General features: G+C 38.0%; 8 protein-coding genes across 9 annotated transcripts; 7 read left to right on the top strand and 1 right to left on the bottom strand.

Annotated features, from left to right (window-relative positions):
• Positions 1–322: 322 nt before the first annotated feature.
• Positions 323–14,754, bottom strand: LOC132262300 (inactive dipeptidyl peptidase 10). Of its 2 annotated transcripts, XM_059761528.1 has the most exons (19): positions 14,463–14,754; positions 14,226–14,348; positions 11,186–11,381; positions 10,501–10,607; positions 10,118–10,316; positions 9,975–10,049; positions 9,414–9,466; positions 8,984–9,198; positions 7,552–7,846; positions 7,342–7,468; positions 7,035–7,223; positions 6,651–6,689; positions 4,900–5,024; positions 4,432–4,607; positions 3,494–3,704; positions 3,198–3,383; positions 2,908–3,065; positions 2,616–2,821; positions 323–2,267 (listed from the first exon to the last, which is right to left on the bottom strand). In XM_059761528.1, exons 3-19 carry the CDS (start codon positions 11,291–11,293, stop codon positions 2,139–2,141), a joined length of 2,598 nt encoding a protein of 865 aa, XP_059617511.1. In that variant the 5' UTR covers positions 11,294–11,381; positions 14,226–14,348; positions 14,463–14,754; the 3' UTR covers positions 323–2,138. The 2 variants fall into 2 exon arrangements, with proteins under 2 accessions (XP_059617511.1, XP_059617512.1); XM_059761529.1 differs by lacking the exon at positions 6,651–6,689 and having other exon boundaries at positions 14,226–14,754.
• A 929-nt stretch (positions 14,755–15,683) lies between these two features.
• On the top strand, positions 15,684–17,393 carry LOC132262427 (zinc carboxypeptidase-like). Its single transcript, XM_059761699.1, has 3 exons — positions 15,684–16,667; positions 16,732–16,965; positions 17,028–17,393. Exons 1-3 carry the CDS (start codon positions 15,684–15,686, stop codon positions 17,082–17,084), a joined length of 1,275 nt encoding a protein of 424 aa, XP_059617682.1. The 3' UTR covers positions 17,085–17,393.
• On the top strand, positions 17,394–19,038 carry LOC132261932 (zinc carboxypeptidase-like). The gene is made up of 5 exons (XM_059760986.1): positions 17,394–17,727; positions 17,786–17,978; positions 18,047–18,326; positions 18,387–18,519; positions 18,578–19,038. The coding sequence occupies exons 1-5, from the start codon at positions 17,429–17,431 to the stop codon at positions 18,933–18,935; spliced, it is 1,263 nt and encodes a 420-aa protein (XP_059616969.1). The 5' UTR covers positions 17,394–17,428; the 3' UTR covers positions 18,936–19,038.
• Positions 19,039–19,129: 91 nt separating this feature from the next.
• LOC132261987 (zinc carboxypeptidase-like) lies at positions 19,130–20,557 on the top strand. The gene is made up of 2 exons (XM_059761077.1): positions 19,130–20,157; positions 20,215–20,557. Exons 1-2 carry the CDS (start codon positions 19,183–19,185, stop codon positions 20,503–20,505), a joined length of 1,266 nt encoding a protein of 421 aa, XP_059617060.1. The 5' UTR covers positions 19,130–19,182; the 3' UTR covers positions 20,506–20,557.
• Positions 20,558–20,696: 139 nt separating this feature from the next.
• Positions 20,697–22,300, top strand: LOC132262426 (zinc carboxypeptidase-like). Its single transcript, XM_059761698.1, has 2 exons — positions 20,697–21,683; positions 21,755–22,300. Exons 1-2 carry the CDS (start codon positions 20,697–20,699, stop codon positions 22,070–22,072), a joined length of 1,305 nt encoding a protein of 434 aa, XP_059617681.1. The 3' UTR covers positions 22,073–22,300.
• A 195-nt stretch (positions 22,301–22,495) lies between these two features.
• LOC132262425 (zinc carboxypeptidase A 1-like) lies at positions 22,496–23,333 on the top strand. The gene has a single exon (XM_059761697.1). The coding sequence runs from the start codon at positions 22,496–22,498 to the stop codon at positions 23,216–23,218; it is 723 nt and encodes a 240-aa protein (XP_059617680.1). The 3' UTR covers positions 23,219–23,333.
• Positions 23,300–23,876, top strand: LOC132262424 (zinc carboxypeptidase-like). Its single transcript, XM_059761696.1, has 2 exons — positions 23,300–23,482; positions 23,559–23,876. Exons 1-2 carry the CDS (start codon positions 23,300–23,302, stop codon positions 23,874–23,876), a joined length of 501 nt encoding a protein of 166 aa, XP_059617679.1.
• Positions 23,877–24,250: 374 nt separating this feature from the next.
• On the top strand, positions 24,251–25,665 carry LOC132262423 (zinc carboxypeptidase-like). Its single transcript, XM_059761694.1, has 2 exons — positions 24,251–25,237; positions 25,318–25,665. Exons 1-2 carry the CDS (start codon positions 24,251–24,253, stop codon positions 25,627–25,629), a joined length of 1,299 nt encoding a protein of 432 aa, XP_059617677.1. The 3' UTR covers positions 25,630–25,665.
• The last annotated feature ends 67 nt before the right edge of the window (positions 25,666–25,732 follow it).

The following is a 25,732-nucleotide window of genomic DNA, read 5'->3' as shown; positions in this document are numbered from 1 at the left end:
GATAATTTCTCCGCTCCCTCTTCATTTAGCTCTTCTTTAGGTCATTCAATTGATGACTATGAAATGGTGAGGGAATGCTTCACAAAAAGGGAATCATCAAAGAGGAAGTAGTACTTGATTGTTGGATTAAAAATATTTTTTCACACATCGAAAGCACGAGAAACATGCACTAATCGACCGTTGAGAAGACATTTCAAAACTATCATGCCAGCTGACAGCGCCATCTATATTGAAGTAGCACTAAAGAAAAAAATGAACGTTTAACGGTTTCCCAATTTCATCCTTACAACATAGGAATTACTGAAAATCACTACAATGCATATTTCACCATTCAACTTTATTCCGGACATTATTTGCTATCACAAAGAAAAATCAAAAGTATTATTTTGTGTTCTTACTCTGTCTTACACTGTGTAACAACAAGGCAATATTTGATTTATGACATTATCCTTCTATTTCATATTAATTTTAGTATTTCTTCTTTACTATTTTCTTAGCAGTTGAGTAAATTCCTGTGTAAATAATTGAAGTTCAATGCTTCATTATTATTTTATATGTATGTATAAACCTATTCCAGACTATTGCGGCCCATAGAAGAAGATGGGTTGCGTTTCTATGATGATGTATCAGATCATCCCTATATTCTTGCCTAAAATTGCTCATAGAGTAATTATATTGTATTTTAAATAATTATGTGAGGAACTATTGCAATATCTCACTTAAGAAAATAATCATGTTTCAGTAAAACCTAGGCCTTTGGTAGAGAAGACAACAAATTGTAACAAATCGTTGAGTATTTTCACAATTGTTTATCACTGAATTTGTACACTATTACTCTATTGCTGTGGCAGAGAAATGAGTATTTGATATTTCTAATAGATTCCATCTTTACCTATGAATATTCTCTAAGTATATGTTATAAATTAGAATATCGAGAGATGTAGGACAAATGGCCAATTTCAAGAACGCTGAATTGCCTTGGTGACTAAATTATATTCTCTACAATACATCTTATATGCATAATTAATACACAATTTCCAATATTTTTTTCATAAATACAAATATTGTTAATTTTCTTCGGAAGCAATGGATTTTATTATTGCCTATAATTTCAAACTGATAAAGATTTTCCTTTTACTACGAAAGTCTTTGAGGGGGAACGAATATGAAAAAAATTACAGTAATCTCGTGTCTCAATATGTTCAATGTATTATACGTACTTAAGCTTAATAATTCATTTCATTATTCTATAACATAATTTCAACTTTACACTTTTTGACTATATTCACAACCATACTTTAATTAATTTCATTTTTTTTTAATGTTCTTTACACCTTTTTGTCATCTCCAAAATAGGGATATTTTCTGTGAATAGAATTTATATACTTGTCAACGAGAATTTTCGAAACGAATAAACATAAATTCTCCTACTGCTCGAAAAGCATATCTTCTGATGTTTTCGTTCGATTCACAAAATCAATTAATTTCATATACTATCTAATTATATTCACTTCATTTTATAAAAATTCAACAGAATGCTAAATTAATTGACAATTACATGGTTTAGTTAGTTGCTATAATATTCACTCTTGTCTTCGTTATCTATACAACATTGTATTGCTACATAGCAATAAAAATTATTTGGCGTCTACCGTATGGCTAAAAGAATTACATACATATTCTACGCTCTCTAGTAATCCTAATACCATATCTTGAATGGAGAATCAGGAAAAAAAATCTGGAAGTTTCACCATAACTTTATAGTTCGATATTTTTATAAGTACGTGTGACTGTTTAAAGCACTTTAATTGTTAACATTTTAAACATATTTCACTTTCAATATCTTTTTCGTGCCTCTCAATGTACTTATATTATTTCTCTATGTCACTGCCAGTGTTTATATTTAGCACTACCATCTGTCGCCTTCGACCATGGAAGGACGTATGTATGAGTACCGATTGTAGAGTACAGCTTGTATAGTATACTCAATCTCTGAAGCTTTAAGGCTTGCCTGGATTATTACTATTTTACATTTTGACGCTATGAATGTTGCATTTTGATATACAATTTTCAGTATTTTGATTTCAAGTTGATTATTTTCGCATTCTCATTTCCATCGTATCAACTTTTCATGTCAATCACTCGTTAGTCTTCTTCGGCTTCGAATCGTCCGGATCCAGGATCAGACAGTCTCTCAGGTATTCCTCCATGGAACGGTAGACATGCTCAGCAACTCCTGTCAATTCGTGTCCCTCGTCCGCGTAACTCTGCAAAGGAACAGGTCAGTGTAGAGAGTGTTATGCATTGCCGTTGGTGTTGGCAAGCGCACAAAATGTGCACATGACGTCAGAAATATATATATATATAATTTGAAAATTCGAGCATACAAATAACATTTTATTATGATTGATTGCGCTTCGGTGCTATTTTATCACGACCCTATTTTGTAAATATGTACTATCGCCAGAGCTTTAACTACTTTGTGCATGGTTTTATTGACCAAAACAAAACTGACAATGCACCGAATAAAAGTGAGAGTATTTCTTTGCTATCGATACACAAAATTACTGTAGCTTAAAGTTCACACTGCAGACAAAAAATTATTCTCCACTCACTTGATATCGGAAGAGAACCCCAGCTTCCGTTAGTGCTCTAGCCAGCTGAACCCCATGCAAGTACGGTGCCGTGTTATCGGCCAAACCGTGTAGAAGGAAGAACGAGTAAGATGGAATATGGCGAGCTCTCTGAGTAGCATCCGCTTCCACGTAGTTCTTGTAATTTTCCGCCGGCGGCCCGAGAATCTTTTCCGTAAATGCAGAATCTATATAAGATGGTGAATAGATAAGAGAGAAGTATGTCAACACTCAATGAGCCTTCAATTATTAATTGAAATGGAGGTAGTCTCACTGTAATAGAGCCAATCGGTGATGGGAGAAACCGCTATTCCGCATTTAAACACATTCTGCTGCGACCCCATCAGCATCGACGTCACATATCCGCCATAGCCCCATCCCCAAACTCCCACGCGAGTCTCATCGAGGAATTTCAGCGTTCCCAGCAAATATCTGCAAATCGCATGATTTGTTAGACGCAATTAAATGTGAGATGCTCATATTTCTCATATTTTCAATGACACTTGTTGATCAAGATGGATTTTTGTGAAAAATGAGCTTCCAGTGAGTGAAAAATTCACATACTTGAGAACAGACAGTTGATCCTGCACTTCAACGCCGCCCAATCGCCGAAACAGGGCTGATTTGCTCTGGCCCTTGGAGCCGCGCACATCCAATCGAATGTACACTACATCGTTGCGGCTGGACATGTAAGTGCCCCAATCAATTCTAAACTTATCAGATACAGTGAGTGAGCCAGGCCGTCCATTACTTCACGTCACAAACGAACAGGAGAGAATGGAAAGAATGCATGAGAATTACGTAATTATTTCGCCCATCTTGGGGAGCAGAAACGAGCAGAGTGAATAGCAATCACTTACACTTCAACGAGCACAGGAAATGCTGCATCCCGGAGCTCCTCTCGCCAACTGGGCGGTAGGAGGATTTGCACCTGTGCCCGCGTACCGTGCAACAGGGGTATTTCATAGGAACGACTGGTGGGAAGAGCGAGCTGTTGCAGTCTCTCTGTGTGATAAGGTCGAGTATCATATAGAATGCGAACAAGACGATGAGTCTCCGCTGAATGGACTCCTGCATAACAATAAGAGATGGTGAGCAAATTGTGTCACGTCTAGTTGAAAATGTGTGCTATAATAGCTCACAAGTTCAAAGAAATTCTTCAATGATTTTGAATTTATATATTTATTTTGAGACCAATGTGTTTATATGTGATGTTATTTATATTGCTTCTTTAATAGCTTTTCACACACAGAAACAGAAGCATTTTGTCAATGCACATGTAGTACTTCTCTCTGTCATATTAGCTCTCTTTCTCGGATCAATATCAAGAGACATGAACAATTTGGATAAACCACCAGGAAAAGCCTTTGTACCTGATGACAGACATACACAATGTTATCTCATGGGTTTCGCTTAAATTTGACTTTCTCAACGATTTTTGCGTATATGATGAATCAATCATTCCCCATCCACGACGCGATGATAGAGTGAAAAATGCGTGACTATTGAAAATGATTGGAAAAATTCAGCTAGGTCATTAATCTACTATACATATGCTACTGACGTGACTCTTTTAGAAGTTTTATTTATCAATGACATATAATCGTAGAAAAGACCCAAATTGATGTTTTCCTCAACTGATTTCGGAGTGTTAGAAACTCCTGCAGCTGATTGACTAAAGTATGTACATGCATTTCGCTGATTTGGCAATTCAATTTCAAATTCTGTTATTCCGTTCGAGTTTCTGGCATTTTCCCCTTCTTAAAATTCATTGCAAATGATGAAAAAATGCATTCACCTGATAGCGGAAGTCCTGGACCGAGGCACTCCAAGATATAATATTCAATTCCTACATCTGATGAAATGGAAGTAGTTGGGCTCATATGAACTTCAAAGTGGGTACAATTACTATAATAGTATCGACTACTCCACAGCACTTCTCCCAGGTCGCAAGTGATACAATGTGGTTCGGATCTGGAAATAACAATACAATTACATGCAGCAAATGTATACAATTGAAGAGAAGAATGAAATTGTACGTTAAAGCATATTCTCCCAGTCAAAACCCAGAGCGATATATTTTTAATGTATTTTAGGTGATATTATTTATGTGCACCCCGGAAATGTTTATCTGGCACCGAGGGAAACTTCAATTTCCGCCAGTGAATTACATACAATAAATATTGTCATACATATTGAATACATAAGTAAGTACATGTTGTTTTTGTTTAGCCTAATGCCGACAACAAATAGTCTCTTTTCTTACCTCCGAACATCCTCATTCACTGGATCCTTCACCACATAGAGGTGCTTCTGACCAGGCTTCTTATCCTGTGTACCTAAATAGTAAACCAAGTGATTCACCATGTCCCATGCCAAGATTCTGAGGACCTGAAAAGTGGAGAAAGTGCGGACATTATTGCGATATTGGCTAATCGCTCTCAATATATCATTGGCATAGTTTGGCAAAGTGTGTTGTCATTAGTATTTGTACAATATTTCTAGAAGCATTATTGTTTCTTATTCTTCCACCCAAAACTCAATCTGCGGATCAAGATACTTATAATGATGTGATATGAAACCTCTTCCGGACAGTCGCATATAGCAGTTGTTATTTTGTGTTATATATGGCAAAACTTTGAACAGAGATAAGCATGGCACAAGAAGCACTTCGGTTAATTAATTAATACACAAGCCAAATATTTGTTCCATCTGCAGAAAGAGACTCAATGATAAAGGAAATAATTTGTGACGGAATGTATTTAAATATTCCAAATCGTACAAAAATACTTGTTATCATTTGATTATATATGATCACGGAAAATGCTATATATACTTCTTCAATTAAAAATTGTACAATTGACGTGATATGACGCATTTATAGATTGCAAATAATATAAAATGAAATATCGTATATTTTTGGCATTTTACATGATATGCAATATTTCAGGGATTGACGAGGCCATTAAATATGTATCATTTATTGCACAGGGCGCACGATACATAGTTTTCAATAACTTTGTCGTCCATCAAATTTTATTTTTTATGCCACCGGCAGTAATGTTTCGTGTATGCTGAAAAGCTCTTTTCATCTCATTGAGCAGTCTTCAATCGATAGAACATACATCCGCATGTACATACATATGTATATGCCAAACCAACACCCTTTAAGAGAATTACAAAAAGTTTAACCTTTGAGCAAGTATAAATTTCATTGTGAAGGAGTATTTCCTAGATTGTGTGAAGGTACTTTTGAAATAAGATAGAGAATAGGCGAAATGTGGGTGAAAAACACATCAAAACTCCCAGAAAGTAGGTCAATTGATTATACTCTCTCGGTGTGTGTCCCTCTCAATGTTTTCTTCTTAAACATTTCCCATTCATAAGGAATCATGATCCGCACTTAAGACAAACCGACAAATCGTTTGCATACCCAATGTTTTGCAATAAATAACAATATATCAAAATTCAAGCCATTGAAGCGATTCCTTGAAATTCCCCATTAGGCTGCTCATTTGCACCAATTGGTGCGATTCTAATCAATTCACAAAGGTGGAAATTGTCCTTATCCAAACTTTGGTTCCCTGTGGTAAAGTGTTGATGTCTATAATTCACTATTATTAGTTCACTCTCCCATGAGGTGTCTGCTTGACTAAAAGGCGCAAAGTGTTCTGATGTTCGTGTCTCATGTGGAATCAATTAAATTGACACTCAATTAAATGCCAATAGCGGAAGGAATCCCTTGTCTGTCTCTGCACGCAATTATTATTACAAAAACCGCGCGTTTTATGTGCTCAAGCAAAACCTCACGACAAGTCTTATTATTTGTAAAAATAGAATATTTACTTTGTATGTACAGAAGCAATTAGTGAAACAGAACGGTTTTTAGTTACACTCAGTGTGAGTTGGCTTCATCGTCCTTTCTACTATATGGTTATTAGGAATGCAAATATAGCAAAATATGTACATATGTGACCCTATTGTCGCAGGTTTCCACAAGCATGAATTAACCCTCACCTGATGGTGATGTTTACCATGCGTTATCACAGCTACTTGCTACATGAAAAATTGAGAGAAGTGGATTAAAAGAAGAAGACAGTGTACTTTATTCCACATTGACAAAACTTATAATCGAATAATCTCAGATCTTCTGCGCTTTTTCCTTGAGTTATAGACTGAAGCTGTTGCTTTGCTTATAGTTTGCTTCCCATTATTTTTCTCTTTATTCAGAGCAAACAACACCGATAGACTTCTTTATACAACTCAAATGTTGTGCAGAGAATGTAAATACATAGAGAGGACATATTAGACGTGATTTTCCGGCGGAAAGGTGCGCTCCGCCATGCATTTATCCCTCGACATTCACGACTTGTGATACATTTGCATATTTTTTAAACTCACCTCATATCTTCCATGTGAAATCACAGAAAGGCGCTGTTGAGTTATTGTAACGTGCTTGATATGAGTAAAATGTTCCGTGCCTGTTTCCTGAATTCCCGCCAACATGAGAAAACTATCCCCATCGAGTGAGAATACTGGATGAGGCAGAATATCTAACCACTCATTTTCCGGCGCATTTTCAGAGTGTGTCTGTAAAATAATAATTTAGATTGATGTACGTTTCATTGTGTTACTATGAATGCAAATCAAAGTGGAGTAATAATGTGAGAAAATGCAGGAAATGAGGATGGAAATGGAAAATCATTACCTCAATGCATGTCCAATTTGGTGCAATGCAAACGGAAACAATACTAAGATTTTGTGCACGTGTTATCCATACAACAGATACTTGATGATTGGGTGCAACCCAATCTGCAGATGTTAAGTAGTATTCCCTGAAAAGTTATGCAACACATTGTTAACCATAAAACATTTGTGTCATTTGTAGTTTCATCAAAAACTGTTTATGCACACTTACTGTCCTTCCAATGCTGCCGGTGGTTTCACACGATTTCGCTGAATCTCCGTAATATTGGTCACATCGAGAATCCATAGCTGAATTTCGGGATTTTGAGTGCCGGGCGTTGGATACCGAATAGTGCGAGTCTCAGGAAAAATGCCTCCACTCGTGACACCGCTTGAAGCAATTATTGGACCCGCAGAAAACCACGGATATGACATGGCATTGACATTGGAATCGTTGAATGACATGTACATGATATGAGTTCCATCAGATGACCCCCAAATAGCTTCAGGCGAGGAAAATATTTCCTCTGTTGAAATAAATTTATTATTTATGTTAGTCATTTGAAAAGAATGTACCAATGAAATTTATGGACATTTGTTTGGTTATTGCCAAAAGAAAAACTGTAAAAACAGTATTAAATAAAAAGGACGAATGAACACGAATTCTTATGAAATACAGTTTGGAAAAAATCTCTCATATTCTAGGCCTAAGATATTTTCACAAAAAAAGTGTGAGAGAAGCACTTATGCTCTATCCTTGGCACAATCCCAAAGTATAATTGAGCACCCTGTCATAGAGAAAAAGGACAACTTACAATTAAGGTAATTACAACCAGAAACATCGTTAATAACAGATATGAACACGATTACATGAAACACAACATATTACCATATTACATATTAATTATATAATTTCCTGAGAACAGATGAATACCCGGGATCTTAAGGAAGTTTCTTTTCTTTGTAATATATTTTATAGAGAAACTCCATCACACAAAGTCTGAGATCTTAGATGCGAAAATCTATAAAATTAATAGAAAGCGATGGATTGTAATGTGGCCGCTCCTTGCGAAGTGTGAGGGCGTGCCGAAGTCATAAAATCAGCAATATCACGAAGTTCAACTGGTCATACAGTTGAAAAGTACATCATGTCTCATGTCGACCAGTGCGTCAACAATGTTGGGAGTTAAATAATTTAATTTTATGGCGTGTAAATAAATAGATGAAAGAGACTTTATTTCGGAAATTGTAGAGATACAAATCCTTACTATTGTGAGTAGAAATTATATTGGCAGACGTCCAGACTCTTCGAGTTCATTTCCAAATCCCCCAACCCTTTAGCAAGTAAATATTATAAATACAGATTCATATAACATGTATAAATACTCATGTACTGCACATATAGAGACCGAGCAAGAAAGATTAATGCCCGGTCTCCTCAGCCCAACCACCCTGCAATTTCCTTTATATTTTTCATCAACCACTCCTTATAAATATAGTGTCTCGCCGTAAATTGAGTCTGACATGAGAAAAATCAATATCATATCTTGTTTGCAAAAAAAATCTTAATAATTGCTGACACAATCTGACTAACAAATGGGTTGTAGTCTGCAAAGCAGTAATTAGTGTACGCCCGAAAAATGATCTTGAATATGTTTGTTTACCTTGATATAGCCAATCAGGAACACCGTTGTAAATAGTGTCCGTCTGGCCAGTGTTCGTCAAGCGAATATCCTCCTCATCGGAGGGTGATTGTCGAAGGTAAATATCGTTGTCAGCGACAATTACCAAGGCGGTTGTGTTCCCCAGCCACGTTGCAAACTGGAGACGAGTGCGTTGTACTTTCGGTGAATCTTTCAACGTAACTGGCATGTGATGACTTTAAGCAAATAAGATACGAAATATGTATTAATTATGCTAATATTTCTGCAAACACTCCAACACATGAAAACACATAACGTGACTAATGTGATTGTTACGCAAAATTTCACCCCCTCAACTTTCCCCATCCGCTATGGCGGAGTGGGTATGCTGAAGTGTACACACACTACACGTAAGAATTCATTGCGAGAACGCTGATAAAATGAAACTTACTCATTCGTTACGTCATAAACGGTATAAAAAGCTGTGAATGAACTTCGAAACACCTGCAATAGTAAGAATTTATTCATGTCATAATCTAAATGGATTTCTAATAAAACTAAATCAATGCATAAACAATGGTATTCTGTGGATTTTTATGTAATATTATGCTTTCTACCTGGCCTAGATTTTACATTTGGATCTAATTTATTTTTCGACACATGTATTTTGTTATTTAAAAAAGGTTCGCGTCTCGTTGCTTTAGGTCTATTCTAAAATATGTAAATCTATGTATAAAAGACAGAGTAGCACTCCGCCTCTAAAGCAATTTTATATAACAATTCATGATGCATTCGCGTGCATTTCGCTAATATATTCCCTTACAATGTTGCATTCTCGCGACTCTATCCTTGAATTCCTCCAACTAAAGTGTGACGAAATATTGCACAGGCTTTCAACGTTTATTACACTCTATAATAAACTGTGTTGCATAAAACTTCTAACTCCATTTCAAAGTGTAGTCAAGAGTACAAAATCTAGAATACCATTTCTGGTAGTTAAATATCCACATACCTGTTTCACATTATGTTTAAACAAAACATATCGGAGATCTGAAGTACATTGATAACCCTTAACATTTAATTGCCTCTGTAAATAACAAAATGTTGGCTTTTAGTCATTGGTCAAAACATGCGTAGGCATATTTCACGAATTACCAGCGTATGATTTGTAACTAGTGTTGTAACTGAATCATTGGCAGTGTCCAGAACAGCAAGGCCCCCATCATCAGATTGAAAAACGAACTTACTACGAGTCACCCAAGTGGGTGTCAATCGATTTGGCGCCAAGTCGCCCTGTATATATTCATCTAATATCATACGTCTCCCCGACCAGTACAGCAATTCGTCTACGTATCTGCAATAAGAAGCAATTTTCCTCAATATTGAAGATATATAGTTGGCATCTATCTTGCATTCACTCTTGCCATTTTATCATAGTTTGCATTTTCTGCAAATTCAATTGTTCAAATAGAAAAATAGCCAGTTGTAGAGTTCATTAAAAAGTTTTAATGCCTATATACAGAGCCAATTTGACTTACCCTAAAAGGTAAATTGCTGTTATAATGCCTGTTATTACGAATCCAATTACAAGAAGTGAAAATATTATGCTTCTCCAGTTGTGACCCTCTTGAGTGTATGCCAGATCCTATGGAATACAATGAAGTATGCTTATAACTTAATATATTCAAATTGAAGAAATCTTGCAGTCATATGGGAAATTTAAGAAGACCCAGTTATGGCCAATTTTCTTCACACCCATTCCCCATTCACACGTCCAATTTATTGAAACCATTCAAAATATGCATATCTGTATTTTCTTCCCATACACATGTACATGACTATCAGATTTGCTTCCCCGGGCGATTACACCATCTGTGCATTTTTGTCAAAAATAACGGCTTCGAACTTTTCTATATTTCGTTGCTCATACATAAATCAATTTCGCTGCAGTAAACCTGTTGATATTTAACGTATATCGCGATGAAAATTTTACACCCAAAACTCTCGTAGAGTGAGAAGAAAAATTTGAGGAATAAAACGTGAATGTTTTTCCATAGCGTTAGTAATGTACTGTGAGAAAGACTGCAATGAAACTCTTGAAGATATATTCGTAGTTTTATGCTTATATAATTCATGTATTCATAAATATGTATGCTACTTTATGTATAACTCCGTTTCTTACATATTTTAAACAATAATGGCATGTATAATCGAGTCAAGTACCTCTTCTTTGGACTTGGGATCCTGAACTTGCAGAGTTTCGTCGGGAGGTAAACGCCATGATCCGCCACCGCCACCCCCGCCCCGGTCTGTTGTTGTGCTGGCGTGCATGGCACAGGCCCCAGGAGCCTAGACGCAAAATCTGCTGGCCCGCCACGCTTGCCTTCAATGTATTAACTACTGACCACACAGCAAGCACCTGTAAGAGTGGTAATTTAACACTTTGCAGCATCCGTTTCTTGGGATTCCACAAGAAAATAGGAGAATAATTTCATTTTGAGCTCAAGTTGTGCAAAATACTTTTGAAAACAGTTTACAGCTATGCCATATAAGCAGTGAGATTACAGCATAATACGTATATAGCTAACACTCAGTGGAAACTATATATGTGGGTGTGAGGCGGAGCAATTAAAGGGTGAATAACAAATTGTCCTTTCGTACAATTTCTTCATTAATCGTCTGTTACTATCGATCTGGAAATTCCTTGAATTTCACTAAATTGCGTCACAGTGTGACACTTAAATTGAGGGCTTCATTAAATTGACGAGATTTTGCGTGTTCTAGTGGCTCTCACCTTCGAAATGAGGGGCTGAAAGTGTTGGAACGAATAAGTATGTAAGAGGAAATACATTCTAGACAAGGAAAATAGCTATTTATAGTGTTGTATTGTAGACGTTCTGTGTATCGCCAGTTGAATCTCACCACTTTTTACCATAGATTAAAGGGAAAAGTTATTATCACTATCCTTGACTATATCACCACAGTATGGCATGTGGTAACTTCTCATTTGTACCCATAACTTCGGTGCTGGGTGAATGTTTCTGGGGTTTCGCTAAATCGACGGATTATTTTATACTTATTGCTCCCATAGAACGAATAAAGTGTATATCGACTGATGCAAGCCAAGCAATATTTCACAATATAGACCACACACAAATGTTCATTAATGCTTAGAGCGCTTCACATAGTTTAATGAAATATGATCAGGAACATAAATTGTGCTTTCGAAGGATGCAGCCTGCAGTCTGAAAGTGTTTAAAATGAAATTAATCAATTGAATTGTGAAAATTTATACTCATTCACTGAACAGGACAAGAACTCAATTCATTGATTAAATTTTTGGCAACTAAACTTCATGCTGCTCAGCACTTTCATAAAATTATCATTTGTCGATGGCAAGGACATAATTTGTGTATATATCAACACTGTGCACACATATGTAACTCTTATATGAGCATAGCGAATATTCAAAGAGCGAAGCACCTCGCAGACTGCTCAACTCCCCAATTTGTGTATTGAGACTTTGCTCCTTTGTTCTTCCGTACTTCTGGCTGTATCAACCAGGAATTATAGTAGCTAACTCCCACCAAAGTCAAACCCTAAATTTGAATGACGAAAACTACCCTATTTTTCTCTACTTGAACGATGTGTTAGACTATAAAGTACGATAATATGTAGTGATTTTATTTTTCAACCCTACAAGCAATAAATATTGACTGTATTCCGCCCTGTCCTTGGGTATCCATTGAGAAATACTATGAGAAGCTCAGTGAGTAGCATGGTAAATCATTTATTCATGAAGACAAGAGCCCATGTACCAGAAGTGATTGGAGACTCTGTTCCCAGAGGGTAACCTACTTATGTATATGCCATCGTTACTACATCTGAACCATCTCAACTATGTTCACCTTATCTCATGAAACCCTGCATTCTGTGCTCAAAAGCCGATTAGGAGTATCCTCAGAAAATCTAAAAGAAGTGTATGACATACATAATAATATATGCAGATTAGCTACTTAAATTTCATTAATTTTCTCTGCGCTGCTTTAATCTTAATTGATCAGAAAACCGTTACGTGTTGCGACCACAAAAATTCTATTTCTCATAGTTAATAAATACTTCTAAATTGGGCTTCCTTTGAAGGTTGATGCGAGGAAAACCGAATGGTCACACATATCTTCCGCATAGAGGTTGTTCCGCTTTATGGATTCGGTGGTAGTTTTCCCAGTTGCGTGTCGTTTAATATAGTGTGCAGGATATGTGTACAGCATAGATGTATAAGTCATATGGCCATCTATTTATTATGTTGGCACATATTTCTTAACCATGCAAAGGCATGACATGAAAGAAATTCTTTAAAATTCCTGGCATATCAAATAAATTTCATATTAACTCATTGTTCATTTATCACAATAATTTTTGAAACTGTGCAGTGTACAAGAAACTATATGACTAATCTAAGAATTTTCCCATATTCCGAGGTAAGCAAGTAGACGAAACATTGATAATGACATACACCTCGTGTGACTGGCATTCGGAAAGAAAAAGAAACCATTTTAAAACCACAAACTTGTCGAAAATAGAATGGCTACGAATCGCGAATCTGAAAATAGTCAACCTTGCCCAGAATCCATTCCCTGGGTCGTCAGTTTTGATCGCGGCGTCTGTTTCAATTGCCCAACTGAAAAATTACCAAATGACATTTTCTAAAAATAACCCCGATGCATAACGACTTGGAGATGGAGGAATACATTTTCCATATCGATATGTATACAATCAAGCTGCTTGTGATGAGCGTTATTGGCAAAATAGAATGAATATGATTACCATGTAATTTTACTCTCAAAGTATAGTGGGGTGCTTTTATTGCACTTTCTGTATTTCCGATTTTCAGTTTCAATAAGGAAACTTTAACGAATTAAATTTTCTATTGTATAGCTTTAATACTACACAAAAAAACTTGAATGCTTGTGCATCACCTAAATTTTCTGTACATGAAGAAACAATTAGGAAAAAATCACTGACAATACACATAAGACAACAGCATGCTATTCATATAGACCATGGGAAAAAATGGGGAAAACGCGATTGTGCCACCTTTTGCGCATGTGGCATAAAATTGAGATACATTTTGAAGATGTTATCTGTCGCGTAATGAAACACAATAGGCGTGTGCTCTCCAAATCAAAGTACCGAAATTAGAGACAAAGATAAAGATTAAAAATGAATATTTCTTGGTTGAGAAATGCATTTTTGCCCTTACCTCTCAGTAAATTTATTTATGTAAATTTGCCAGAGAGATTATTATTCCCAACGTTACAGATTGTTATAATATGCATATAGACACCACCACAAGCATTCCGTACAGTCCTGTTGCTGTATCATTCTACAATAATTAAATTTTCATTAATTTTCACACCTCTCAAGTGGAGTTAATGGCAAAAGTTTCTGGAGAAATATTGCAAATATTCCTCAAACACAACATTTATAACTTTTGTACTTTTCTGTATTCACACCACTAGTTTTTCCAAGCTCGTCTCTTCATTACCAAGAGTCCGGAAGATTAATTTTTATCGTAATTTGTCACATACAGAGTCAATACACGGGAAGTTTTAAATTTTCAACACCACTTTTGCACCTTCCATTTGGATATTTCCATGAAGTGAGTGCGGGGAAGTATATTTTTTCAAGTCAAATACCAACAACTGCAATTTAATACACATGAAAATCTCTACTCAGTGAAAGTGCTTTCTACAGAAACGATAGCCGGGTCGCACCCCAGCAACAGACAATCTGGGACTGAGAGCTAAACAACGATTTAGCGACCCGGCCACCCATCTCTATTACTCCTCTTTGCAGCGCGAATTCACAGAGTGCGCAACTCCGCATGAGGTCGAAAGGAAAAGCGCCCGAAAACCTTTCTCTGCATATTATCACATGGAAAATATTGCATATATTGCTGATGACAATCTTTGAGAGATAGCAGTACAGATGCATAAATGTAATAATCTGATTTGATCGTAAAACCCATAAAGTGTATGTTGAAGAATTCCACGCAGGAAAAGTTTCAGAAACACAGTGAAAGTACCAGTAAATTTAAACGCATGCGTGTGTGCGTATATGACCAAATTTTTCTTCTACTGTGAGAATTTAGAAACACATAGGCAGGCATTTTATGCAGATGCTATATTAGGGGATGTGAATTTTAATCTCTCACAATTCCACTCTTTAAACGTTAAGTTACCCTTCATCTCGGATCCACTAAGGGTGGCAATTAGAGCCCCTAATTCGCAAAGAGATGAAAAATTTTCACACAGAGAAAATGCTTAAAGTAATATTCGTAACTCCTTTGTGCATACATATGTACATAAAGCAAGAATACAAAAGGAAGTTATGCTATTTAACATGTGGGAGATAAGATTCTAATGTGAGCATCGTCGATTTGAAAGTGTGAATCACACTGTGTGCTTATCACCTTCCTAAACAATTTGTGTTATTCCTTTACTTTATATACCATGACTTTTTCGTGTTTATTGTAATGCGATTATCAAGGATGATTTTGTATCAATTTGTAAACAATTATGTCTTTAATTATTTATTAGTGGCAATCGAGTGATGCTACTTCACAAGAAGATAACAAGGTATAGAGATAAAGTGGATTATATAAAAGCCCATTGAGTCTGAAATTTCCTTAGTCTATCTTCATCGTGCCTTCGATAACATGCATTTAAAATCCGGATTAGTGGCAGTGCTGCTTCTGGCTCTGGTGAATGCTGAGCCATTTAAGTTCGACAATTACCGAGTGTACACAATTGCTGTGCAGAATGATGATCAGTTGAATGCACTAAAAGGACTCAAAACTGGACCTCGATTTTACGAATTCATCGATGAACCCAAGAAAAGTGGACAAGAAATTGACATTATTGTTCCACCTGAATTGCACAATGAATTCGAATCTTTGGTAAAAGAGCAAGAACTCAAGATTGAGTTGTCAATTCCGGACCTTCAGAAGCTCATTGACCGCGAAAGACCCAACAAATTCGCATCCAAAGCCGCTGAGGATTTCGGCTGGGAAGATTATCACAGTGTTGAAACCATTCACGAGTGGTTGTATTCTCTGGAGGAGCAATACGAAGAAGTCACTGTGATCAAAGGCGGAACCACTTTCGAGGGCCGTGAAATCCTGGGTGTCAACATCAATAGAAATCCTGGACAAAATCCGGGAATTTTCATTGAGGCAAACATCCACGCTCGTGAATGGATCACTCATGCTTCAACGACTTGGATCATTAACAAATTGCTCACAGCCACAGCTGATGAGCCCGGAATTTTTGATATTGCTAACAACGTCAACTGGTACATCTTCCCACTGGTCAACGTTGATGGATACCAGTACACTCGAGATCACTATAGGCTCTGGAGAAAGACCAGGTCTACCCAAGGTTTAATTTGCCAGGGTGTGGATCCTAACAGGAACTGGGGCGGATACTGGGAGAAGGGAGGAATCGGTTCATCCGACAGTATGTGCAGTGATACGTTTGCTGGATCTGAGGAATTCTCGGAAGTTGAGACTCGCACTCTATCTGAATACGTTCTGAGTGTCAGGGATAACTTGAACATCTATTTGGCATTCCACTCTGCTGCGCAAATGATCCTGATGCCTTGGGGACACACCACGGACTTCATTGAAGACCACAACAACCAAGTCAGAAGAATCACTGGAAATGTTTTGTTTTTATCTAATTTGGATTTTGACGATATTATTTCAGATAGAACTACTGGAATACACCGTGAATGCCCTCACTGCACGCCACGGAACCGAATATACATATGGACCCACATATACTACCATTTATCCCACAACTGGAACGTCTTCTGATTGGGCTTTCTACGCTCTGGGAGTCCCTGGCTTCACGTATGAATTCCGTGGCAGAAACACCGAAACTGGCGAGAGATACTCATTTGTCGCACCACCTGATCAGATTCAACCGAATGCCGAAGAGGTATATTGTGCAAAATCAAATGCTTGATAACTTTCGAAACTCAAAATACAAACGTTTTGCAGGTGCTGGATTCATTGGTTGCCCTGGTGCAGAAATCACGCGAATTGGGCTATATGTAGACTAATCATGAGATGGTGAAAATTTATGACTTCCTTACATAACACATCGAAAAGAGATAAATATCTGTTGAGTAAAAATTTATGATAACCCAATCATGCTATTTTCAAGTGTATTCCCAAAGAACCAACCCCTTATGGCCCTCTCGCACACAAACAACTTGTCAAGCCGGCACTGCAATTGTTTAAACTAATCTTGATACTGATATTGACCATGAAAAGAAAAATTATGACATACAATCGAAATGAGATACAATCGACAGAGAGAGATAGTAGTTGAGAATAAAGTATAAAAGAGTATGACTTAGTCACATAATTCAGTTTGTAGGTGAAAAGACGAAGGCAAAATGGGTAAATTTGCTCTCGTGCTGGCTCTTGTTGTTTGCATCGCGACGCTTTCTCGTGGTGAGAAAGCTCGCTTTGACCACTACAAAGTGATCACAGTGGCCATCGAGAATGAGGAACAACTGCAAGTGATGCGAGACTTGGAAAACACATCTTCGTCAAGTTATGACTTCTGGATCGGCCCTACAAAGATTGGACGTCCTGTGGATATCATGGTGCCTCCCCACAAAGTATCTGAGTTTGAAGAGATCATGTCGACTTATCATTTCAAAACCAACTTGAAGGTTGCAAACGTCCAAGAGTAAGGTAATAATTTCATTGATATTGCAATGCGCTAAATCACTTTTCATTCCAATCAGACTCATTGACAACGAACAGCCGAAATTTCGCCCAAAAGCTGATGGTTTTGGTTGGGAACAATACCACACTCTGGATGAAATTTACACATGGCTAGATGAACAGGTTGCACAGTATCCAAATATCTTAACAGCAATTGACGCAGGGACTAGTTACGAAGGACGGCTAATCAAGGGCGTAAAGTTATCTTATAACGTAAGATTATTGCTTATTCTTATATTTAATCAGATCTTGACCGGAGTGAACTTTTGTGTACACTATAGGTAGGCAATCCAGCAATTTTTATTGAATCCAACACTCATGCCAGAGAATGGATAACTTCCGCAACTGCCACGTATGTTCTTAACGAGTTCCTGACTTCTTCAGATCCGGATATTCGACGAATTGCTGAAAATTACGATTGGTACATTTTCACAAATGTTAATCCCGATGGCTTCTATTATTCCCATGTGACAAATCGCATGTGGAGAAAAACGCGGTCAAATCAGGGACTGATCTGCAAAGGTGTAGATCCGAATAGGAACTGGGCTCATCAGTGGCAAGGTGATGACAATAATTTTGTGCAGATTCTGTGAATTATTTCACTAGTGTGATCTTCCTTAGATGGACGCAATCCTGGAGCAAGTAATGACATCTGTTCTGAAACTTTTGCTGGCCCTGAGCCATTTTCCGAACCTGAGACTAAGCAATTGGCAGACTTTGTACTTGAACACTTGCAAAACATCAAGGTCTATCTGTAGGTCGATGAAAATCCAATGTTATTATCAAATTCTAGTTCACATTCTCTTCCGCAGATCCTTCCATTCGTACAGTCAACTTCTCCTCTACCCGTGGTCCTACACTCAGGATCCAGCTGACAACTATGATGATCTTCGCCAGATAGGCGATGTGACGGGAGATAGATTGAGAGAGCTCTTCGGCACTGTGTACACCGTGCAGAGCTCCTGGGACCTCTACGTATCGACTGGCACCAGCGTTGACTGGGCTTATGGTGATGCTGGCATCAAAATTGGCTACACCTACGAATTCCGCGACAGAGGCACTTATGGATTCATCCTGCCAGCAGAGCAGATCATCCCCAATGCGATCGAAGTTCTAGAATCCATGATCGCTATGTTGGATGAATGCGAAAGATTGGGCTACATGGCGTGAAGTAATATGTGATGTAGCATACAAATACATATAATAAATTTTTTGAAAGAGCATTGAATGTATTATCTAATCTTCATTATAAGCTAGGAAGAAATAAACAATGCGCTGAAGTACTACTGACAGTATTGATAACTGCTATAAATTCTTCACTTGCCGTGTGATAGCATACGACAAGTCAGGGTAAATATAAAGTGTGGTATTTGCTCAATCATCTCATTCGGATAGGGTGTGTTGTGAAATAAAGAAGATGAAGTTGGTTGTTTTAAGCATTCTCTTAGCACTTGCAGCTGCTGATCGCGCGCGATTTGACAATTATCGCGTGTACAGTGTATCGATTGAGAACCAGGAACATCTTAGAACGCTTAAGAGTGTCAATAAAGGTCTCAATGGATATGATTTTCTCACCGAACCTAGGATAGTCGGATCAGTAGCGGACATAATAGTTGCTCCGCATCTGCAAGAAGACTTTGAATCCCTAACGAAGGATAATGGACTAAAAGTTGAATTGGTTACGGCAGATCTACAGAAGATGATCGACAGAGAAAGGCCAGCGGAAAATATTAACAGAGCATCTGAAGATTTTGACGTGAATGCCTATCACAGTACTGAAGAAATCAACGAATGGCTGTATTATCTTGCCGAGGAATATCCGGAGGTGCAGGTGATTAGAGGAGGATCAACATACGAAGGACGCGATATCATTGGAATTAATATCAATCGAGGCGGCGATGAAAATCCAGGTATATTCATTGAGGCAAATATTCATGCTCGTGAATGGATTACATCAGGTTCAACAGTCTGGATGATAAAGAAGCTTTTAACCGCGACTGACGAAGAGCCTGGATACAAAGACTTGGCCGATAACATCAACTGGTACATCTTCCCAGTGGTAAATGTGGATGGATATGAGTACTCGCGAAATGTGTACCGAATGTGGCGCAAAACGCGATCACGACAGGGCTTCATTTGCCACGGAGTGGATCCTAACAGGAACTGGGACTCCTCGTGGCAGGCAGGTGGAGTCGGAGCCTCAGACAATATGTGTGACCTAGATTTTGGTGGTCCAAATGCCTTCTCAGAAATAGAAACACGCACTCTTTCGGAATATATCTTGAGCATTCAAGATAAGCTCAACCTCTACATTTCCTTCCACTCTGCTGCTGAGTTACTCCTCTTCCCATGGGGACACACAGCTGATCCCGTGCAAGGATATGACGATTTCGTGAGTATATTTGATAATAATGGAATAATGGGAAATGCTGATTTATCTTATTTTTAGTTCGAAGTGGCACAAACTACCGTAACTGCATTGGAGGCAACTCATGGAACTGTATACCAATTTGGATCCATAAACCAAGCGATCTATCCAGCCACTGGCGGATCCATCGACTGGACATTCTTGAGAATGGGAATACTCTCATACTGCTATGAGTTCCGATCGAGAAATACAGCCACTGGTGAAAGATACGGCTTCCTCGCCCCACCGGAAGAGATTCAGCCCAATTCAGAGGAAGTGTTGGACTCTCTTGTTGCAATGGTAGCAAAAACTAGAGAACTCGGCCATATGTAAAAGTGACATTTTCACCTGATTAGATTAGACAATAAACGGGGAAGAAATGAGTCATTAAATATTATCTTATCATCAGGTCCTTGAAACGTCAATCAAACGTGCTGAAAAATACCTGATTGTCCGGCGAAGGTATAAATTGCTGGACGAAAGAAGTTGAATCACATTTCACGAGAAAGCTTTTCCCAAGCAAAATGAAAATACGCGAGTTTTTCTTAACATTTTTGGCCATTCTGGCGGTCGTCGCGGGTGAACCACATCGATTCGATAATTATCAAGTGTTCAGACTAACAGTTGAAGTGGAGAGTCAATTGAAGGCTCTTAAAAGTGTTTCAACTGGCCCGAATAGTTATGAATTCTTAGCTGAACCTACACGAATTGGGCGAGACGTTGAAATATTGGTTCCACCAAGTCTCCAATCGGATTTTGACTCCCTCATTGCGAAGAACAAAATAAATAAGAAGTTGTTGGTCAGCAATTTCCAAGATCTGGTGGACAAGGAAAGACCCAACAAATTCGCATCCAAAGCCGCTGAGGATTTCGGCTGGGAAGATTATCACAGTGTTGAAACCATTCACGAGTGGTTGTATTCTCTGGAGGAGCAATACGAAGAAGTCACTGTGATCAAAGGCGGAACCACTTTCGAGGGACGCGAAATCCTGGGTGTCAACATCAATAGAAATCCTGGACAAAATCCGGGAATTTTCATTGAATCTAACATTCATTCCAATGAATGGATTACTCACTCTTCAACGACTTGGATCATTAACAAATTGCTCACAGCCACTGCTGATGAGCCGGGAATTAAAGGTTTGGCCGACAATATAAACTGGTACATATTTCCACTGGTGAATGCTGATGGTTACGAATACACGAGAAATGTTTATCGCATGTGGAGGAAAACCAGATCACCACAAGGATTAATCTGCAATGGCGTGGATCCGAACAGGAACTGGGATGTGTATTGGGAGAAGGGTGGAATTGGTTCTTCTGATAATATGTGTGATGGAAGCTTTGCAGGACCATCAGCCTTTTCCGAGATTGAAGCGAGAACACTCTCAGAGTATATCTTGAGTATTCGAGACAATCTAAATTTCTACATTGGCTTTCATTCAGCGGCAAATATGCTACTGCTCCCTTGGGGACACACGATTGATCCACCGCCACAACATTCTCAGTTTGTAAGTAAATTACATGAACAAAATTACCTAAACTGATACTAACATGTCTAAAATAATTTAACTTTGATTAGATGGAAATCGCTGAAGCTACTGTGGATGCGCTATATGCTCGCCATGGAACCGTTTACACATTTGGATCAATTTACACCACAATCTATCCAGCAACCGGAAGCTCTGCTGATTGGGTGTATTACACATTAGACATCCCAGCTTTTACCTACGAATTTCGGTACATGGATACAGAAACTGGAGAATATTATGGTGCTCTTGCACCTCCTGAGCAGATTCAACCAAATGCAGAAGAAGTTTTAGATTCACTGGTTGTACTCGTTGACAAAGCCACTGAATTAGGATATATGAATAATAATATAGGCAATTCCAAAAAATAAGTAAATGCACTTAAAATATTTTTGCTACGTTTTATGCACATTGTTATAGAATTCAGCTAATCCCTATTTGCCTTAATTAAAATCATTTTGAAAAATACGTGTTTTCGAGCTAATCTTCTCTATCAGTTCACGAAGGCTATATTTAAACTTGTTCAATTGAACAGAAAACAGAAAATAACTTGATCATGTAAGATAACAAGCGTAATTCATCATGGTATTCTGAAAAATAAAGATATATTGTTGTCACATAAAAGATTATATGAATACGGAAGGGTCAATAAATTCCTTCACAAATCTTATCATTAGGTTAAAGATTAGGTGTTAAAACATCAAAAAATCGCATTCAGATTGTCCGGCGAAGGTATAAATTGCTGGACGAGAGAAGATAAATACCATTTCACGAGAAAGCTTTTCCCAAGAAAAATGAAAATACGCGAGTTTTCCTTAACATTTTTGGCCATTCTGGCGGTCGTCGCGGGTGAACCACATCGATTCGATAATTATCAAGTGTTCAGACTAACAGTTGAAGTGGAGAGTCAATTGAAGGCTCTTAAAAGTGTTTCAACTGGCCCGAATAGTTATGAATTCTTAGCTGAACCTACACGAATTGGGCGAGACGTGGAAATATTGGTTCCACCAAGTCTCCAATCGGATTTTGACTCCCTCGTTGCGAAGAACAAAATAAGTAAGAAGTTGTTGGTCAGCAATTTCCAAGATCTGGTGGACAAGGAAAGACCCAACAAATTCGCATCCAAAGCCGCTGAGGATTTCGGCTGGGAAGATTATCACAGTGTTGAAACCATTCACGAGTGGTTGTATTCTCTGGAGGAGCAATACGAAGAAGTCACTGTGATCAAAGGCGGAACCACTTTCGAGGGACGCGAAATCCTGGGTGTCAACATCAATAGAAATCCTGGACAAAACCCGGGAATTTTCATTGAGGCAAATATTCACGCTCGTGAATGGATTACTAGTGCTTCAGCTACATGGATTATCAATAAATTGTTAACAGCTACAGTTGATGAGCCGGGAATAAAAGGTTTGGCCGACAATATAAACTGGTATATCTTCCCACTCATCAACATTGATGGATATCAGTACTCGCGAGATCACTATAGGCTCTGGAGAAAGACTAGGTCTACCTAAGGTTACATTTGCCAAGGTGTGGATCCCAACAGGAACTGGGATGTGTATTGGGAGAAGGGTGGAATTGGTTCTTCTGATAACATGTGTGAGGAGAGCTTTGCAGGACCATCAGCATTTTCTGAGATCGAAACAAGAACACTCTCAGAATATATTTTGAGTATTCGAGACAATCTAAATTTCTACATCAGCTTTCATTGTGCCAGAAATATGCTGTTGCTTCCTTGGGGACACACCATTGATCCTCCTTCGCAATATTCTCAGTTCGTAAGTAACTTCATGTTAAGTATTTAAGCTGTAAAACATATGAAGTTTTCAATCATTTGATTTCAAATGTTGTTAGATGGAAATCGCTGAAGCTACTGTGAATGCGCTATATGCTCGCCATGGAACCGTTTACACATTTGGATCAATTTACACCACAATCTATCCAGCAACCGGAAGCTCTGCTGATTGGGTGTATTACACATTAGACATCCCAGCTTTTACCTACGAATTTCGGTACATGGATACAGAAACTGGAGAAATTTTTGGGTATGTGGCGCCGCCTGATCAGATTCTACCCAATGCTGAAGAAGTTATGGATTCTCTGGTTGTACTCGTAGACAAAGCCACAGAATTGGGATATATGAACAATAATATGCGAGACTCCAAAACATAAGTCTATCATAATCACTTAGACATCTGTTTCTGTGGTTTTTGTTTTCCTTTATAAAAGTAGACAATATAGTGTAAAGAAAAACAAAAAAATATTTAAACTCATTCAATTTGTGTCAAATATAAAATAACTTAGGTACATATCAGCACGTAGATAAAATGTATCATGCAAGACTAACTTAAGAAAGAAATACGATTTATACGCTGACATATGCAAGATTATGAGGAAGGGTCAATAAATCCATTATCAAATCTTATCACATGTTTGAAAACGTCTATTAATCGCATTAAATGATCATAAGATAGTCGGGCGAAGGTATAAATTGCTGGACGAAAGAAGTTGAATCACATTTCACGAGAAAGCTTTTCCCAAGCAAAATGAAAATACGCGAGTTTTTCTTAACATCTTTGGCCATTCTGGCGGTCGTCGCGGGTGAACCACATCGATTCGATAATTATCAAGTGTTCAGACTAACAGTTGAAGTGGAGAGTCAATTGAAGGCTCTTAAAAGTGTTTCAACTGGCCCGAATAGTTATGAATTCTTAGCTGAACCTACACGAATTGGGCGAGACGTTGAAATATTGGTTCCACCAAGTCTCCAATCGGATTTTGACTCCCTCGTTGCGAAGAACAAAATAAGTAAGAAGTTGTTGGTCAGCAATTTCCAAGATCTGGTGGACAAGGAAAGACCCAACAAATTCGCATCCAAAGCCGCTGAGGATTTCGGCTGGGAAGATTATCACAGTGTTGAAACCATTCACGAGTGGTTGTATTCTCTGGAGGAGCAATACGAAGAAGTCACTGTGATCAAAGGCGGAACCACTTTCGAGGGCCGCGAAATCCTGGGTGTCAACATCAATAGAAATCCTGGACAAAATCCGGGAATTTTCATTGAATCCAATATTCATTCCAATGAATGGATTACTCACTCTTCAACGACTTGGATCATTAACAAATTGCTCACAGCCACTGCTGATGAGCCGGGAATTAAAGGTTTGGCCGACAATATAAACTGGTACATATTTCCACTGGTGAATGCTGATGGTTACGAATACACGAGAAATGTTTATCGCATGTGGAGGAAAACCAGATCACCACAAGGATTAATCTGCAATGGCGTGGATCCAAACAGGAACTGGGATGTGTATTGGGAGAAGGGTGGAATTGGTTCTTCTGATAACATGTGTGATGGAACGTTTGCAGGACCATCAGCATTTTCTGAGATCGAAACAAGAACACTCTCAGAATATATTTTGAGTATTCGAGACAATCTCAATTTCTACATTGGCTTTCATTCTGCGGCAAACATGCTTCTATTTCCTTGGGGTCACACTCCTGATCCTCCATCGCAATATTCTCAGTTTGTAAGTAATTTTATTTAATTGCTTATATGTAGATAAGAAGTTTAAATATATTCAATACAATTTATTTCAAATGTTTTTAGATGGAAATCGCTGAAGCTACTGTGAATGCTTTATATGCTCGCCATGGCACAGTCTACACTTATGGACCAGTTTATTTTACAATCTATCCAACCACAGGGATATCTGCAGATTGGGTACATTACACCTTGGGAATTCCAGGTTTCACATATGAATTCCGAAACATGAATACGGAAACTGGAGAATATTATGGACAACTCGCACCTCCTGAGCAAATTCAACCTAATGCAGAGGAGGTTTTAGATTCACTGGTTGTACTTGTAGATAAAGCCACTGAATTAGGATACATGGATATTACAATGAAGAGAAATTAATAAAAATTTGGCTTACCTCAGCTTAAAGACCAAAAGAAGGACAGAAATCAGACATGTCTTTTGATTCTCCTCCGCTTTCTCAGCTTCGTGTATTATGGGTATG

The sequence above is a fragment of the Phlebotomus argentipes genome, unplaced genomic scaffold, assembly GCF_947086385.1.
Source record: "Phlebotomus argentipes unplaced genomic scaffold, Phlebotomus argentipes genome assembly contig_15, whole genome shotgun sequence".
NCBI classification, from domain to species: domain Eukaryota; kingdom Metazoa; phylum Arthropoda; class Insecta; order Diptera; family Psychodidae; genus Phlebotomus; species Phlebotomus argentipes.
Note: the sequence above shows the minus strand (reverse complement) of the source record. Positions and strands in the feature narration are given on the sequence as shown.